Source organism: Pinus tabuliformis, chromosome Q, assembly GCF_031772625.1.
Source record: "Pinus tabuliformis cultivar Carrire ecotype Pingquan chromosome Q, CPIR1, whole genome shotgun sequence".
NCBI classification, from domain to species: domain Eukaryota; kingdom Viridiplantae; phylum Streptophyta; class Pinopsida; order Pinales; family Pinaceae; genus Pinus; species Pinus tabuliformis.
The window spans coordinates 490,111,961-490,132,053 of NC_142296.1; the positions used below are offsets into that span (position 1 = coordinate 490,111,961).

The window sequence follows — 20,093 nt, forward strand, 5'->3', positions numbered from 1 at the left end:
CTTTGATTTCCATGAAAGTTGATTTGATGCTAGGTGGTTGTTTGGTTTACTGCCTTGAGGAAGAGACCTCCATACCATGCTGCCTCTCTTGTTCTTGCTGGAATGAGCTGGTAGCTGTTTGCTGGCTTGTTTCTCTTCTCAGGCTTTCTATGACTTCTTCAACAATTTCTTCCTCAACTTGAGGATCAACTGTTTGTCTTTTGGCTTCTGGTTGTTGTGTTGAGCCACTAACTGGTATAGTTTCTTCCCTATCTCGCTTCTTGCCTCATTCTTCATTGGCAGGAGTTTGCAATGCTGGAATCTATGGTGGCTCAGTCTGCTATGGAGGGGCTTACCCTCTACTCTGCTCCTTTGAGGTAGCAGGCTGTTCAGTTACTGTTTCTTGTTCTACATCCATTGGCTCCTTACCTTTTGCTGTACCTGTTGCTAGTGTAGACCGTTGTTGGGCAGCTTGTGAAGCTGCAGCTGTAGATGGGCCTTCTCCGACTTGTTGTGGCAGTTTGAAAGTTACCTAGTCAAAAGAATCCAAGTCAAGAGTTTTTTCTAAATCTTTGACATTTTGCTCCATAATTTCTTCTTGGGTAAACTCCTCAACTAGTGTCCCCGCCACCCACTCATATTGGTTGGCATATTGTTCAATTTATGGGATTCTACAATGCTCATAGGCTGTCAGCCTATATTTTACTTTTCTGGCACTGATAAAGCCATCTGGGTCATAAGGAACCCACCAGAAACTCCTTTTCAACTTGAGTTTCTGCCCCAATATTTGGTCAGCATCTTGCCAACCTTCTTTCTTGTTCATGAGAAAGGGGCCTAGTTGGTCTCTGAATTTCAGGTGAGCCTTCTTCTTGGCACTATGAAAATGAGTTAAGTCTGAGTTGATGAGTTGCCTATAATACTCCAAGGCAAAGAGTCTCATTGGCACATACCTTGGGAGCCTGTAGGGACAAAGCGCACAGCCATACATCCTAATGGCAGTGTGATTCTGGTAAAGATACCAATCACCTATTTTATAGTTCTTGTACGGCTGCAATATCTTCTACATATCATAAGATAATCTAGGAGGAGCAGTTCTTTTCAAGAGACAGGAGACTGGGTAAACAAATTTGTCAATGAACTCATAGTAGGAATATGGAGAGTTTTGGACCTCATGAAAGACTGATGACCAAAAGATAACAGACCTTCTTTCACCCTTTGAGTCCAACTTCTTGATGGGACATTGGAAGCAATCTGACTGATAAAACATGAACAAATGATAAATGTATGATGAGTATTTAAAGACTCCCTCCCTATCCAGCTTCAGCAGTTGGTCATGTATCTTGTTAGAGATGAATTTGGCATAATTATACTTGACAGCAGGGGGCTGTCCTGGGCTATATGCAAACAATAGGACCAACACTGTTTCATCAATGTGCTCACTTGTTTTGAAACCTAGCACAGAGGATATCATATCTACAAGCAGCTTGCCCACTTCATTGAAATTGACATATAAGAAAGGAGGTGGCTCTGTAGGCTGGCGATCTGCTCTCATGAATGTCTTGGCAATTCTGGCAATAACAAAGCTGGAGAGTTTGGGGCCTTCCTCCAGCAAGTATTTCATAGAAAAAGGGACCAAAAGCTGAGTCTGCTTGAAATTTAGCATTTGGTTAATGGAATCAGGGGTGATATGGAAGAATATTCTCCCAGATGGAGACTTGACAGCTCTTTGATTTGGCTCATAGTTTTTAGCACAGGGACGAATTATCTCAGGGAAAATGTTGACAGAAGGGAGGAAGTAAATGGGAAAATTAGACTCCCATATCCCATACATATCACAGTTGTTCAGGTGACTGTTTCTTAGCTGATAGAAGGTCTGCAAGTGGTTTCTGTCCCCAACCAAATCTTGAATAAGGTAATCCCTGTCAGCTAAAGGCATTGCTTCAAGCTCTTTGTTGGGTGCATTGATAGGAGTAATATTCAAAGCTGTGGGAGTGGCCATTTTGAAGTTTTTCTGTGTTTATACTTGGAACCAGGATTGGTGCAACAATAGACTGATGAAGATTGCTTCTGAGGATTGGTAAGGGAGTAGTAGACTGAGCTTAAATGTGGAAGTAGCCTTCACTGTCTATAGCTATGACAAACAGGCAAATTTACAGAGTTTAAACAGGCTTTTCTTTTCTTAATGAATTCCCTGGATTGAGAAGCTATGTGGGCAAATTGCAGAGGGCATGGGGATGATTTTTTGAGCCAAACAGGTGGAATTTTGCAGAGGAGTTCGGTAAAGGGAGTTAATTCATGGGCAGCATGAAGATTCTGCCGACAAAATGAACTTAAAAATGATTTTTTAACGGTGAATTTGTAGAGGGGCGCAGGTTGCAGAGTTCCTTTTGAACAGGGGATTTATCAGTGAATTTTGGGCAGAATTTAGGTGCAGAAGTTTCCTTGGTTTGGGTATTTGCAGGTGTTCAAGTAGCTAAAATGGAGAAAACGGCGAAAAAAGGGGTTAACAGGTGAAATTCGGGCAAATACCTAGTTTTTATGGCGCAGAGGGCGGTTCAGCAGGTTCAATGGTGAACTGTGGGGTCGAATTTGTAGGCAGCAGTGGCTCGGATGATCAAATTCCAGCTTGGGCGGTAAATCAACGTAAAACGGCATGCACACCACTCCCGAACTAACCAATGAAAATGAAAGAAAACGGTTGTTTTCGCGTAATTTTATGAAAATTTGGGAATTTGGCGCTTTTGGCGCTTTTTGGTGACGACATCAACATGACATCATTTGGTGGGTAGCAGGTACGGCACGGTGACGCGGCCGCTGACTCGAACAATGACGTGGCAGAGGAGATGCTGGCGGGGTGATGATGTGAGCGGATGATGTGGTAATGACACAGGGCATCGACGGGCCAACGCAGATGTGACGTAGGAGGTGACGGGGAGCTGACGTCAGGGGTCGGAGGGCGGTTTGTGGTTTTCCCCCACACCACCTTTGGCCCTGGGCGGTATTGGGGAGGGTGCCTCCGATCACGGCGGGAGAACGACGCGTGGCAGGGGTACGGCAGAAAAACCGCCCATCCCTCGGATGCTAATCTCCAGCGGATCGAGATTTCAAAAAGGACCGCCCACCATTAGATCTGCAGAGCGAGACATCGGATGGCGGACGGGGCGAAAGGAGCGGCGTGCAACTGTGGAGCGGGACCCGCTTTAATATTTAATGTTATAATGTATGCGCCAAGGTTAAACTTTGGATAGTGTGTTTTATGGGTTATGCGCTGGGGTAGACATGGTTTATTTGTTTAACCAAACATTAAACAAAACCCAAAAATGAACGAGGAGGGTAGAATAGTAAGGTTTATGAGTGAAAAAAGGGGGGAAATGGTTATTAACTTAACCAGATGCCAAGTTAACTCCAAGGGTTAGGACGCGGAAGGGTTAATATTAGTCCCAAATGGACTAAATATTTCCCAAGACTGTATTATATGGCTATAATTCCATGGGGTGGGATATTTAATAAAATTTGGGGTTTTTACATAGTTTCTTGTAGAACTAGGTGTGGGAAAGTAACTTAGGTAGCTAAATAATAAAATCAGAAGTTAATATGACTTTGTGGAGTGAAACTGTAAGGAGAGATGCTAAGTTTATTAAGTGAAACTTATACATAAGAAATGAATGGAGTTTAGAATGATAATTTTTACACAAGAAATGTGGCTTCTTTCCCTTAAGAAAACTGAGAACTTGACTTAGTATTTCTCAAAAATGAAGTGAAAGCAGGACTTATTGGGCAGATCCCAAGGTCCTTGAGGGGATGTTAGTCAAAAATTTATGGGGGAATGAAGGGGAATTAGACATGCTTCCATTGTTATGCAACCGAACAACTGCCATGGTACTGATGTCATTTATGAGAAAAATATTTCTTTGACAAAGCAAAAACTGATCATGACCTTGCTTCTGCAACCTCAAGCTACCTACCCAGCCTACTACACCTAGCATTTTTTCTTCGTTTGATTGGGTGCACTTAGACTAGCAAACCCTGATTGTCCTCTTTTCTTTTGACTGCCCTCCTATCTAAATCTACCCTTATCTCTTCCAAGGGCCCAGATTAAGCAGTTGGGCTCCTTTACTTTCTCTATCTAGCTACTCATCTGCCAAGCTTGAACTGTTTGGACAGATATTCTTTCTCTATTCTACAACAAGCAATTTAAACATGGAATGGTCCAGATTGAACTATTGGACCACCCATCAAGTGTGATAAGCAACAGTATCTGCACATTGTGAACCTGCAGATAAGATAGCAGTGGCATTTTGGCTGGCCACTTTCTTGGTCTTTGGTTTGGGGTTCACTTTTATTAATTTTTCCTGACCAATTTGCTATTTTTTCCCTTTGATTATTCTTTTAGGGCATGCCCTCTTTACATTTTTTAACTTTATTTTTCTGTTCACAAAATATGGAACCTTTGCAGCATGCAAGGATGAACATATTTGGCACTTCCACTGTCAATCATGAAAAATGAAACCTATTGGTATAGGAACCTAACACTAGGGTCTACCTTAACTCCTTCATGAGATACAATATGACCCAGATATTCCACCTCTTGTACTCCAAAGAAACATTTGGATCTTTTTGCATATAATTGTTTCTCCTCCAATAGTTGTAGCACCCTGTCAACATGTTCAACATGATCCTTCCAAGACTTGCTGTAGATTAGTATATCATCAAAAAATACTAACACAAATTTTCTAAGGAAGGGTTTGAAAATGGAATTCATCAAACCTTGAAATGTAGAAGGTGCATTGGTAAGGCCAAAAGGCATGACCAAAAATTTGTAATGACCCCCATGAGTTCTAAATGCTGTTTTTGGATTGTCTTCAGTCTTCATTCTGATTTGATGATATCTTGAACGAAGATCCAACTTGGTGAAGTAAATTGATCCATGAAGTTCATCCAATAATTCATCAATGACAGGAATGGGAAACTTATCTTTAATAGTGAGCTTGTTGAGCTCCCTATAATCCGCACACATGCACCATGATCCATCCTTCTTGTGCACCAATTCTACTGGAGCAAAAAAAGAACTTTGACTAGGTTGAATTATACCAGCCTCTAGGATTTCTGCAACCATACGTTCAATTTCACTCTTTTGGGCATAGGGATATCTGTACGGCCTGATGTTTGGAGGAACACTTCCTCGAATCAGATGAATAGCATGATCATGATCACAAATAGGCAGAAGACCTTTGGGAGTCTCAAATACCTTGGAATGATTGTCCAGGACTTTTTGGAGATATGGAGAAATAGATGATTCCGATGTGGAAACATCTAGTGAACACAATTGTGCAATTACACCTCTTTGTTCCTTTTTTAGAAGCTTTGTCATACCGTTAGAGCTTATTATCTTTCCCGGTTTCCCTACAATACCCCTTAATTCAACTTCCTTTCCTTCCGCAGAAAATTTCATGAAAAGTTCTTGAAAATTAAAAGCTATTGTACCCAAGTATTGTAGCCATTGGACTCCTAGTACAACATCAGCACCTCCCATTGGAATGGAAAGCATTGGGCTAGTCAATACATATTCTCCCATGGATAGCTTGATATTATGGCACTTTCCAGAGAAATTTATCGTTCCTCCATTTGCAATCATCACTTGACACTCTAGTGTTGGATATAGGAAGCAATTCAATTCCTTTGCTACCTTACAATGACTAAAATCGTGGGTACTTCCTAAATCAATCAACACTATTACCTTTTTCTTCTTGATTTGTCCTTCTATCTTGATGGTTTGAGGAGTGGTAATTCCAGCCAATGCATTACAAGATATGGTCAGATTCATTTCTTCTTTATCTAGGCTTTGTTCTTGGAGTATATCCTCTTCCTTTGACCTTTCTTGCTCCTTTTCTTCTTCCTCTTCACAATCTATGTAGAATAATTTCTTCTCAGCACACTTATGACCTTTAGTGTATTTGCTATCACAACTGTAACAAAGCCCTTTTGCTCTTTTTTCTTCCAATTGTTGTGGTGTCAACCTTATAGGTTGTGGAAGGCTAGGGGTAACAACACTTCCATCTTTATAGTTGTGACTAGTATGCTTCTTGGTTGCCATAATTTTGCTTTCCATTTTTCTTGCTAACCTGAATGCCTTCTCTAATGAATTAGGTTCCCAAAGGTGAACATCATGTTGGATATTATCCTTTAAATTCCCTATGAACACATCAATCCTATGCTTCTCTGGAATATTTTTTACCCTTATGTTCAAGTTTTGGAACTCCTTAATGTGCTCCATTATTGAACCCTTTTGTTTGAGACTTATCAATTGGCTAAAAAAAGTGTTGCTTTTTGTATCCTCATAATGTGTTGTCAATTCTTCCGTAAAAATTTCCCAAGTGATAATTTGTTTACGAGAGCAAAGCCATTGATACCATAAAAACTGATTTGGTTCCAAATATAAAGTTGCAATACGTACCTTTTGTGTGTTTTGCACATTATTGAGATCAAAAAAATGCTCCATCTGTAATATCCATGTTGCGGGATCCTTGCCATCAAACTTCCTCATATCTATTTTTGGAATATGGTGGGTCTCCGATCCAACATTAGAGTCTATGAAATCATGATTAAAATTTCTTTTGTTCTCATCATGAGTTCCCTTTACTACCCTTTCACCATTAGTGACCATTTCTTGTAGCAACTTATTCATATTTATCTTCAATTCTTACATGTCTGTCTTCAAATCTATCTTCAAATCGTCCATCTTAGCTTCCACGTAATTCATCTTAGCTTCTACGCCTTTCTTTAAAAAATCCATCTTAGCTTCTATGCCTTTATTTAAAACATCCATCTTAGCTTCTACATCTTTCTTTAAACCATCCATCTTAGATTCTGTTCCTTTTTGTGCAAGTGACACTTGTTGCACTTGGTCTCGTAATTTTGATATATCATGTTGATTTTTTTCCGCTTCTTCATGAGTCATGCTAGAGCTTTCAAGTTGCCTACTAGGTGTTTGCATTTTCTTTCCTCGGGGCATCAATTACTAATAATAATGCTTTACTATGCCTGTTATGAAACCAACTCAAGAAAAAGATAGAAAAGATAGATCAACGCCTTAGAATTCAGCCTCTTCGAGGGGGCAACCTCCTTTACATTACATAAGTGAACAATTCTTAGATGATTCAAATGACAAAACCTCCTTTCTATATATAGGAGTCCAAGGAGTCACAATATAACCTAGCCGACCTAACAATAATAATATAAAGCCACAAAAATAACAATAGAGGGATTCTATGGGGCACAATAATAACAATATGGGGATAATAGGGGCACAAAAATATTAATAAGGGGTACAACTACAATAGTAATGGGGTAATCACTAGTATTATAGGGACCCAACATGCCCCTCTCCTTCAAAAAAGTGTTGTCCTCAATGCTTGAGAAGTTCTGGATGCTTCTGTATAAAATTCTCATCCTCACATGTGGAATCTTCAGCAGATAAGTTCTTCCACTTGATAAGATACTCCGAAATTGATCGATTTCATAGCTGTTGAGTTCTTGCTTCTGTGACTGCTTCCGGTTCCAATATAATTTTTCCTTCCTCATCAAGTTCTGGAAATATTGTTTGAACTGGGAGATTGTTGCCTATAACCTTCTTTAAACATGAAACATGGAAAACTAGGTGCAATCAAGAAGCTGAAGGAAGCTCCGATTTGTATGCCATAGTACGAATCTTTTGCAACACCTTGTATGGACCATAATATTTTAGTGATAATTTATTATCCTTCTTAGCTTGCTTGAGGGACATTTTCTTATATGGTTGTAGCCGTAGGAATACCCAATCACCTACATCAAAACTTCTTTCACTACGATGTTGATCTGCCTGTTGTTTCATTCTATTCTATGCCAACACAAGGCTATCCTTTAAGAGTTGGAGGACTTGTTGTTGATGTTAAATGTGATGTCCCACTGCTTGAACCTTATAATTTTCTCTTAAATATGATGTGATGGATGGTGGCTGATACCCATAAAGTGCCATAAATGGGGTAATTTTTGTTTCTGTATGGAAGGAAGTGTTATACCACCATTCAGCCAGAGGCAACCATTTGACCCATTGTGCCTGTTTATTAGATACAAAGTAATGAATATATCCTTCCAAACATTTTTTTACTATCTCATTTTTCCCATCAAATTGAGGATGATAAGATGAGCCATGAGTTAACTGAGTACCAAGACAAGAAAATAATTCTGTCGAAAAATTTCCAGTGAAAATGGGATCTCTGTCACTTACAATAATCTTTGGGTTTCCAGGTAGCTTTTGAATTGTTTCCATAAATGCAGTAGAAATTGTACCGGCTTTAAATGGATGTGATAATGCACAAAAGTGTGCATACTTGGTAAGTCTGTCAACTACCACCATGATGACACTCTTTCCCTCAGACTTGGGTAAACCTCTGATAAAATCCATTGAACCTCCTCCCAACGTTGGCTTGGAATGGATAAAGGTTGTAATAGACCCAGTGTCTTAATTGTTTCAACTTTATTTTGTTGGCAAACCAAACATTCTGCCACAAACTTTTGAATATCTGCTTTAAGGCCATCCCAAAAAAATTCCTTCTTAACCCTGTGGTAAGTTTTTAAAAATCCTAAGTGCCCTCCTAAGGGAGAAGTGTGCAATTCCATAAGAATCTTTTGTTTTAGCTGGGAATTCTTACAGAGGTATAAGCGATCTTTGTACCATAACGAAACATTTTTCCAGCTAAATGTATCAGACATACTGGAATCTTGTTGTAACTTTCAAATAAGTGCCCACACTTCTTCGTCATTCTTCCATTCCTCCCTTGCTTCATTTATCCAATCTAGTTGGATAATAGAAATGGCACACAACAATGCTTCCACATCCTCATCCTTTCTTGAGAGTGCATCTGCCACCACATTTTTCTTCCCTTTTTTGTAGATGATTTCAAAGTCATAACCCAACATCTTTGTGACCCACTTTTGTTGCTCTTTAGAGGATAATCTTTGTTCTAAAAAGTATTTAAGGCTATCATGATCCGTTTTTACCTTGAAGTGTCTTCCCATTAGGTAGGGTCGCCATTTCTTAAGTGCATGGAGTATTGCCAACATTTCCTTCTCATAAATAGCTTTGTGTAAAAACTTTCCCTTGATTGGATGACTTTCAAAAGCAATGGGTCTTTCATCTTGCATTAAAACAGCACCAATTCCATTTCCTGAAGCATCACATTCCACAATAAAGGTTTTTGTGAAGTCCGGTGTAGCTAAGACCGGTGCTTGGCACATTGCCTCTTTAAGATGTTCGAATGCCTTTGTTGCTTCTGGAGTCCATGAAAATGCATCTTTCTTCAATAATGTTGTTAGAGGTGCTGCTATTCTCCCATAATTCTTAACAAACTTGTGATAATACCCTGTCAACCCGAGAAATCCTCGCAGATGCTTTATGGATGTGGGAATTTTCCATTCCTTAATGGCTTTAATTTTGCTAGGGTCTACCTTAACTCCTTCATGAGATACAATATGACCCATGTATTCCACCTCTTGTACTCCAAAGAAACATTTGGATCTTTTTTCATATAATTGTTTCTCCTCCAATAGTTGTAGCACCTTTTCAACATGTTCAACATGATCCTTCCAAGACTTGCTGTAGATTAGTATATCATCAAAAAATAACACAAATTTTCTAAGGAATGGTTTGAAAATTGAATTCATCAAACCTTGAAATGTTGAAGGTGCATTGGTAAGGCCAAAAGGCATGACCAAAAATTCATAATGACCCTCATGAGTTCTAAATGTTGTTTTTGGAATGTCTTCAATCTTCATTCTGATTTGATGATATCCTGAACGAAGATCCAACTTGGTGAAGTAAATTGATCCATGCAATTCATCCAATAATTCATCAATGACAGGAATGGGAAACTTATCTTTAATAGTGAGCTTGTTGAGCTCCCTATAATCCAGAAACATGAGCCATGATCCATCCTTCTTGTGCACCAATACGACTGGAGCAAAGAAAGAACTTTGACTTGGTTGAATTATACCAGCCTCTAGCATTTCTACAACCATACGTTCAATTTCACTCTTTTGGCATAGGGATATCTGTACGGCCTGATGTTTGGAGGAACACTTCCTGGAATTAGATGAATAGCATGATCATGATCACGAATAGGTGGAATACCTTTGGGAGTCTCAAATACCTTGCAATGATTGTCCAAGGCTTTTTGGAGATCTGGAGAAATAGATGATTCCACTGTGGACACATCTAGTGAACATAATTGTGCAATTACACCTCTTTGTTCCTTTTTTAGAAGCTTTGTCATACCGTTAGAGCATATTTATCTTTCCCGGTTTCCCTACAATACCCCTTAATTCAACTTCCTTTCCTTCCACAGAAAATTTCATGAAAAGTTCTTAAAAATTAAAAGCTATTGTACCCAAGGATTGTAGCCATTGGACTCCTAGTACAACATCATCACCTCCCATTGGAATGGAAAGCATTGGGCTAGTCAATACATATTCTCCCATGGATAGATTGATATTATGGCACTTTCCCGAGGAAATTATTGTTCCTCCATTTGCAACCATCACTTGACACTCTGGTGCTGGATATAGGAAGCAATTCAATTCTCTTGCTACCTTACAATGAATAAAATTGTGGGTACTTCCTGAATCAATCAACACTATTACCTTTTTCTTCTTGATTTGTCCTTTTATCTTGATGGTTTGAGGAGTGGTAATTCCCGCCAATGCATTACAAGATATGGTCAGATTCATTTCTTCTTTATCTAGGCTTTGTTCCTGGAGTATATCCTCTTCTTTTGACCTTTCTTGCTCCTTTTCTTCTTCCTCTTCACAATCTATGTAGAATAATTTCTTCTCAGCACACTTATGACCTTTAGTGTATTTGCTATCACAACTGTAACAAAGCCCTTTTGCTCTTTTTTCTTCCAATTGTTGTGGTGTCAACCTTATAGGTTGTGGAAGACTAGCGGCAACAACACTTCCGTCTTTATAGTTGTGAGTGGTATGCTTCCTGGTTGCCATAATTTTGCTTTCCATTTTTCTTGCTAACCTGAATGCCTTCTCTAATGAATCAGGTTCCCAAAGGCGAACATCATGTTGGATATTATCCTTAAAGACCCTATGAACACATCAATCCTATGCTCCTCTGGAATATCTTTTACCCTTATGTTCAATTTTTGGAACTCCTCAATGTGCTCCATTATTGAACCCTTTTGTTTGAGACTTATCAATTGGCTAAAAAAAGTGTTGCTTTTTGTATCCTCATAATGTGCTATCAATTCTTCCATAAAAATTGCCCAAGTGATAAATTTTTTACGAGAGCAAAGCCATTGATACCATACAAACTGATTTGGTTCCAAATATAAAGTTGCAATACGTACCTTTTGTGTGTTTTGCACATTATTGAGATCGAAAAATTGCTCCATCTGTAATATCCATGTTGCGGGATCCTTGCCATCAAACTTCCTCATATCAATTTTTGGAATATGGTGGGTCTTTGATCCAATATTAGAGTCTATGGAATCATGATTAACATTTCTTTTGTTCTCATCATGAGTTTCCTTTACTACCCTTTCACCATTTGTGACCCTTTCTTGTAGCAACTTATTCATATTTATCTTCAATTCTTCCATGTATGTCTTCAAATCTATCTTCAAATCATCCATCTTAGCTTCCACGTCATTCATCTTAGCTTCTATACCTTTCTTTAAATAATCCATCTTAGCTTCTACGCCTTTCTTTAAACCATCCATCTTAGATTCTATTCCTTTTTGTGCAAGGGACAGTTGTTGCACTTGGTCTTGTAATTTTGATATATCATGTTGCATTTCTTCCTCTTCTTCATGAGTCATGCTAGAACTTTCAGGTTCCTTACTAGGTGTTTGCAATTTCTTTCCTCGGTGCATCAGTTACCGATAATAATGCTCTACTATGCCCTTTGAATTCCTTCAAAATAAATTTTCAAACCAAGCTTAAGCAAAAATTTAAGAAAATCTACACACCTTTTTTCACTTTGTAGGAGCTCGATATTGCCTCTGATGTATCTCTGTACTTTCCAATCATCTAGATTTTAATTTGTGACTTACAGTAGCCCTCTGTGTCCTCTTTCCAATGCCACAAGTCTGACCCAAATTGGATTCTCCAAGGAAGAGTTATGTGAAATCTCCCACAGTGACTTGATTATAGACTAGTTCAGTAGAGTGAACTTGTATGACTTGCCACGAGTCACTGTTTTGACCTCTGGATCTGAAAAATGCATACAAGAAACTACAAATTGTCCTCTTTCTGTACCTACTTACAAAATTTCAATCCGATCATTAGAGAGAAAGTTATGATGCTTTTCCCCAGGTCACCTGTTTGGAATGTAATTCAGGAGTCTGTAAAAAGACCAACTTCCTCAAATCATATCTCCGCAAATATAGCGCGAACAGCTCTGAAATTTGGACCCAAAGTTCAACGCGATTTCTTCTCAAATGGGATTTTTTTGAAACTTCTGAAACATCGCAAAAAAAAAGTTATAGAAAAAATGCCACGATGACCTGTTTGGAGCAGCAAAACCCTAGAATCCAAAGCTCTGATACCAAATGTTATGAAACCAGCTCAAGAAAAAGATAGAAAAGATAGACCAACGCCTTAGAATTCAGCCTCTTCGAGGGGGCAACCTCCTTTACATTATATAAGTGAACAATTCTTGGATGATTCAAATGACAAAAGATCCTTTCTATATATAGGAGTCTAAGGAGTCACAATATAACCCAGTTGACCTAACAAAAATAATATAAAGCCACAAAAATAACAATAGAGGGATTCTATGGGGCACAATAATAACAATATGGGGATAATAGGGGCACAACAATATTAATAAGGGGTACAACTACAATAGTAATGGGGTAATCACTAGTATTATAGGGACCCAACAATGCCCTTTGAATTCCTTCAAACTAATTTTTCAAACCAAGCTTATGCAAAAATTTAAAAAAAACTACACACCTTTTCTCACTTTGTAGGAGCCCCATATTGAATCTGATGTATCTCTGTAATTTTGGATCATCTAGTTCTGAAATTGTGACCAGTAGTAGCTCTCTGTGTTCTCTTTCCAATGCCACCAGTCTGATCCATATTGGATTCTCCAAGAAAGAGTTATGTACAATCTCCCACAGTGACCTGATTATAGACTAGTTCAGTAGAGCGAACTTGTACGATGTGCGACGAGTCACTGTTTCGACTTTTGGCTCTAAAAAATATATAAATGAAACTATAGTCCATCCTATTTTTGTACCTTATGAAATTTCAATACAATGCTCAGAAAGAAAGTTATGTCTATTTTCCCTAGGTCACCTGTTTGGAATGTAATTCAAGAGTATGCAAAAAGACCAAATTCCTTAGATCATATCTTTGCAAATATAGACCGAAAATCTTTGAAATTCAGACCCGAGATTCAGCACGATTTTTTCTCAAATGGGTTTTTATTTTAGTTTCTGAAACGTTGCTGAAAAAAATTTATAGCGAAAATTCCATGATGACCTGTTTGGAGCAGTGAAACCCTAGAATCCAAAGCTCTAATACCAAATGTTATGAAACCAGCTCAAGAAAAAGATAGAAAAGATAGATCAACGCCTTAGAATTCAGCCTCTTTGAGGGGAAAACCTCCTTTACATTACATAAATGAGCAATTCTTTGATGATTCAAATGACAAAACCTCCTTTCTATATATAGGAGTCTAAGGAGTCACAATATAACCCAGCCGACCTAACAATAATAATATAAAGCCACAAAATTTTATTGATAGGAGATTAATGAGAGCGCTTTGATGCGATTCAATAGCAACCGATTCAAAACCCTAGCCGCCGCTGAACGGACCTGCCATTGCCGCCGCAGGTTCTACCACTGAAGGCCACCTATGGCACTAGCTGCAGGAGGGGAGAGCTCCGCCTCCCCTCCAATGGACACGCCCTCAACTGACAAGACACAGAAGACTGCGACTCTGCACACTGCAGGCACAGGTCGAGAACCTGAGAAAGAAAAACAAAGGACGAATGAGGAAAAGATGCATTCAGCTCGGAATGAAGAGGACAACGCAGGCAATGATGAGCACGCCAATGCGGAGTCACCTCAGACAAAAGTGACCTCAGCCACATGTATTCCAAAAGCCGCAGAACCGATCAAGGTCGAATTGCCAAGCCACCGCATCAATGGGGAAATCCAATTCATGCGGGATTATGCACTTATCGGAAAATTCTTGGGATTCTGGCCCACAGAAAAAGCCTTACAAGGATGGATAGCTTCAAAATGGAAGCCCAAAGGACAAGTAACTCTGCAACTTGGCCCAAAGGGCTTCTTTACAGCCATCTTTAACTGTTTAGAGGACAAAATAAGGATATTCGAAGGCGGCCCATACTTCTTTAACTCTTCAGGCTTGTATCTAACGGAATGGAAGCCCGGATTCAACCCTGATAAAGAAGACTTCAGTTGGGCCCCTGTTTGGATAAGAATGTATTCCCTTCCCGTGGAATATTGGAGAGAAGAAACGCTGGCAGACATTGGCAACAAACTGGGGACCTTCATCAAAGTTGCAACCAAAACAAAGACTCGCAAATACACCTCATATGCTAGGATCTGCGTCCAGATGCACCTAACCAAGACCCTTGCAGACTTGGTAAGTCTCTTTCACGATGACTTTGAATGGAAACAGCCTTTAGGTTATGAGCATATCCCTTTCCGCTGTCGAAAATGCCATGAGCATGGCCACCTCTTCCGAGACTGTCCCTTAAATGCGCAGTCCAAGGCTTCATCTAATGAATCTAATAAGGATTCAGATGGTTTCACCAAAATCCCCACCCGCCGCAGGCACGCCAAGAAAAACCAAGCAGCTCCGGATCAAGCCCCTAAAGCGAACCCCCAGAATCGCTTCTCTGTTCTTGCCTCGCAGGATAAACAAGATAGTCCCAACTCTGACTCCCCGGATCAGCCGCTCCCACCCTCGCCCTCCCTCATCCGCTCCAACCCCTTGTTCTCTTCTGACCCAGCATCTTCCATCTCTGCTCCTACCCCTTCCATGGAGAAAACCAAATCTGTTTCAGATCTCGGTCCCTTATTCCCATCCAAAGGGAAAACCATGTTGAATGAAAAACAACAAGCTTCAGATATGGATCTCGACACAGCTCTAGCCCTGAGTCTTCATGAAGATGCAGCGGAGGAGGACCACAACACTCCAATTGGTATGGAGGAAGATCCGGAAGATGTAGATCTAGAAGAGCTTGAAATCTCCAAGCTTGACATCTCCAAACTTGAGACAGCATGCAAACAAAAAGAGTACAACTCAATCCCCCCTGGCAAATAGATAAACTTGAAGGAGTCCTTACCAAGGTGCAACACCATAAAAGCCTGGGAATACAACAAAGAAAAGGGGCAGAAAAACAGACCTTCAGAGAACAATAATAGTAGGTGAACTACTCATGGATTCGGGGCGATTCCCCAAGTTGACCAAGTTCTACAAACCCAAATCTCAGTCTACATGAAGCTCATTTCATGGAATGTAAGAGGACTCAACAGTCCCTCTAAACACAGAATGATCAAAAACCTGATAATGCAAGAAAAACCAGCAATAGTTTTCCTTCAAGAAACAAAAAGCAGCAGCACAGCGATAGACAGACTTAGCAATAAAATATGGGCAGGCAGCAGTTCAATTTCAGTAGACGCCTCAGGGGCCTCCGGCGGTCTTGCCATTCTATGGAACCCGCAGATTGTTTCACTTGATAATTTTCATGCCACTCTTCATCTTATTCAAGCTACCTTCCACCTCATCGGAACCAACATCCATGGGCATCTCACCAATGTATACTTCCCGCAGACAATTCAGCAAAAATTGGACCTCCTGGACACAATTTCCATCCTCAATGAAAACAGACACTTCTCCTTATGGATTGGCGGAGGCGACTTCAATATAATAAAATCCATGGAAGAAAAACAAGGGGGCACAACCAGGCTCGACAGTGACAACAGCGGATTTAAGCAATTCCTACAAAACAATCAGCTCATGGACATCCTCACCTCCAATGGCATTTTCACCTGGTCCAACAAGCGCCGAGGTGCTCACCACATTTCCTCAAGGCTAGATCGATTCTTAATTTCAGACAACACGATCCACCTTGGAGGGGATTTTAACGCCTCAATTATTCCCCAAGGAGGCTCAGATCACTGGCCAATTTTGCTCCAATGATCCAGACCAGGCAACTGCTGTAATAGACCCTTTCGATTCGAAGCCTTTTGGCTCACAAACAACAATTTCAGGGCCATGGTCAATCATGCATGGACATCTTATACCCCGCCTGCGGGAGCTAAGATGTACCAGTTTCAACAAAAGCTGAAAAATCTGAAACAAGTTCTTAAAGTATGGAACCGAACTCACTTTGGCAACATACAAGAGAGAAGACAAAAAATGGAGCAGCAAATGAAAGCACTACAACAAATATTCATTCTGAAAGGCCGCACAGAAGAACAAATTCAACAGGAGCAGATCCTCTGGAATCAAATTGAAGAACGCCAAAAACAAGAGGAAACTTTATGGCGACAAAAATCCCGAATCAGTTGGCTTAAAGATGGAGAGAAAAATACAAAATTTTTCCACAAAACTACCATACAACGGCGTATGCACAACAACATTACCTTTGTCAACAATCAACAGGGTGAAAGAATTGAGGCTCATGAAGACATGGAAAAAGAATTTACAGGTTACTTCAAGGACATTCTAAAGGAACCTGATGGCAACCGGGATGAGGCAATCAGAACCATCATGCAGCATATTCCAAAAATTATAAATGAGGATCACAACAATAAATTGCTCCAACCCACATCTTTAAAGGAAGTAGAAGAAGCCATGGCTCAGCTCAAAGACGGCAAGGCACCAGGGCCTGACGGATTTACCGCCAATTTCTTTCATGAATTTTGGGAACTCATTAAAGTTGAAGTATGGGACCTAGTGGAGGAATCCCGAAGCATGCACTGGGTCCTCCCAGCCCTCAACTCAACCTTCATAGCCTTGGTACCCAAAGAAGCAGCATCAAACAAACCTGAGAAGTACAGACCAATAGCGCTATGCAATGTGATTTACAAACTCATTTCAAAGGTCATTGCAAACCGACTCAAACCGCTCCTTCCCCTGCTCATCTCTCCAGAACAGATGGGATACGTTGAAGGCCGGCAGATCATGGATGGAATAATTCTATCAAACGAAGTCATACATTCTCTAACGCTTCTCAAAAAACCACGTATGCTTCTCAAATTAGACCTTTCTAAAGCCTTCGATAAGCTTAGCTGGAATTACATTCATAAAATGCTCTTGGCTTTTGGCTTCAATGCAACCTGGACCAGATGGATCATGAACCTAATCACTTCTCCCAGTTTCTATGTCTTACTGAATGGCTCTCCCTCATCTCCCTTTCGCCCCTCGCGTGGCATCAGGCAAGGGGATCCTCTGTCACCTTTTCTCTTCGTTCTAATGGCCGAAGGGCTCAGCAGGCTCCTCAAATCGGCAGTTTCCTCCCAAGCTCTCAAAGGCATCTCTCTCCATGGATGCACTCCTCAGACACATCAGCAATTCGTTGATGATACTATGCTCTTCGGGCACCCTTCCGCAAAAGAAGCCTCTGTTTTCAAATCTCTTCTCTCCCTCTTCTCTGACGCCTCTGGTACTTCCATTAACGCTGCAAAATCTCAGCTCTTCTTCTTCAATACCCCCCCCCCTCCACGCAAAGGAATATTGCTCGAATTTTGGGATTCACAATATCCCATCTGCCCTCTAAATATCTGGGAGCTCCCCTTTCAGACTCAGCAATCAAGCATGCGTCCTGGCAGACGCTCCTGGACAAACTCGAATCAAAGCTCTCATCCTGGACTTTCCGGGCTTTAAATTTGGCAGGCAGGCTAGTCCTAATCAAATCAGTATTACAAGCAATGCCGCTCTATCTTTTCTCCATCTTGGCAGCTCCAAAAGGGGTACTGAAAGCCATACGCAATCTACAACGGAACTTCCTCTGGGGCTCCACAGGCCTGAATCGGAAATGGGCTCTTGTTAACTGGACAGAGGTATGTAAAACCAAATCAGAGGGTGGATTAGGACTTCGGGATCCGCTTCAAAGCAACAACACAATGGGAGCTCGAATTTGGTGGAACTGGGTCTCCAAGCCAAACACCCCATGGGCTCAATTATGGCAAGCAAAATACGCCAACGGCAGCCAATGGAGTGATCTCATCAGAATCAACCCTACAGCGCAAGGATCTCTCATCTGGAATAATGCAAAAACTCAAAGCAGCTTCATACAAGAACATAGCTTCTGGGAAATTCACTCAGGCAAAGCTGCCAGATTCTGGGAAGACTCATGGCAGCAACTCCCTAAACTTGCAAATTTGTTTCACAAACCTCTTTGGCAAGCTCATATGAAGCAAGAGAGCATCACACAGGTTCACCAGTTCTGGCAGCCATCTACACATCATGACTTTCAGACATGGAAACCAGCGCGACTCTGGCAAATAGACTGGCAGGGAGAACTGTACACCGATATTGATCAGGAACTCATAAACAGGAAAATCCGCCACTCCAATTAGCAGGATAAACTCAGATGGGGCTACACAACCAAAGGAACATTTACCACAAAGGAAGCCCATCACTTGCGCTATTCCAATCTCCAGGCGGCCAAAGATCAAATCTGGGAACAAGTTTGGCACTCAGGGCTATGGCCCAAGATCTCTACCTTTTTATGGCTACTAAGCAAAAAACGCATTCTCACTTGGGACAATTTGATAAAAAGAGGATTTGTCGGGCCTTCTAGATGCCCAAACTGCAACATTAATGGTGAAACCATTAGTCACCTAATGGAAGAGTGCCCACTAGCAAAGCAACTCTGGGAGAAAGTGGAAAAATGCAACATGAGAGCAAACCAAAGACAGGAGGATGTAACGGAAAACATAAGGAACTGGGCCAAAAAACCGTTTAAAATTCAGATTCTCAACTCTCTATGGAGTATCACACCAGGCTTTCTATACTGGACCCTATGGAAGGAGCGCAACCACAGAATCTTCAACAACACATACAGATCTACAGACGACCTTTGGCTCATCCTCAAAAAAAACATTCAGGAAACCCTGGCCATCAGAGCCTGGAATGACACTGACATGCCCGAAACTCAGCAGGAGCGCCGCATTCTGAAAGAATGGAATCTTGATCTCACGGCCTTAGTCAAGGTAATTGCCAATCCATCTATTAGATCCACCTCACAATCTTCATGGTCCCCACCTGCTTTCAACTCATACAAGCTGAACTTCGATGGAGCAGCCAAAGGTAACCCTGGCCCTGCAGGATTTGGGGGAGTCATCAGACGACACACAGGAGAAGCGGTACATTTATACTACGGAACAATAGGCAAAGACACTAACAACGTAGCAGAACTGGAAGGTCTCTGGAAAGGAATCTGTCTCGCTGAACAACATCACTTCTCCCCACTTGAAGTTGAAGGCGACTCTCTTATACTCATAGAGGCGGCTAAAAGAATACAGGTTGGGGCTAAAGCAGTCAAGATTGCAACAAGTTGGAGGCTGCTAAGCCGATTGGAATCCCTGGAGGAAAAGCTCCACACTCCCCACAATATAACCTTCCATCATGTCAGGAGAACTGCAAACCAGGTAGCAGATCGGATGGCAAATCAAGGCGTGTCACAGTCGACACCTTACTTCTCAGGTTCTTTGGACATGGTAGATGATGCTCAACTCAAAAAGGATTGCATCTCTTTGGTGCAAAAAGACCTCCCTCTCTCGGATGCGGATGACTTTGTTGCGTGAAAGGCAGGTGGCTCGTCACATGGGCAGGTGTCAGCCTGGACGAGCCACGACTTACCAGGACGCAGGCGTAATAAATATGACGGAAGGTGAAGTTATTTGGGCTTTAAGGCTGGTCCAGTCGGCATTCAATGTGCAGCAACGAACGAGGAGAATGGCGCTCAATATACTCGAACCCCATGTCGCTTTTCTTCATTCCCTCAAGCGGTCCGAGCAGAAGCTGGCAGAGACGGAACATTCTCTGGCTCAGTGCAAGATTTCTCAGAGGAATT

General features: G+C 41.0%; 1 protein-coding gene across 1 annotated transcript; it reads left to right on the forward strand.

The window, feature by feature from the left end:
• Nucleotides 1-18,861: 18,861 nt before the first annotated feature.
• On the forward strand, nt 18,862-19,824 carry LOC149220314 (uncharacterized). Its single transcript, XM_089387046.1, has one exon. It carries the CDS (start codon nt 18,862-18,864, stop codon nt 19,822-19,824), a length of 963 nt encoding a protein of 320 aa, XP_089243172.1.
• Nucleotides 19,825-20,093: the final 269 nt, after the last annotated feature.

Bases quoted from the DNA above. Each gene is read 5' to 3' on its own strand.
- LOC149220314 (XM_089387046.1), top strand. From the start codon at position 18,862: ATGGAAGAGTGCCCACTAGCAAAGCAACTCTGGGAGAAAGTGGAAAAA.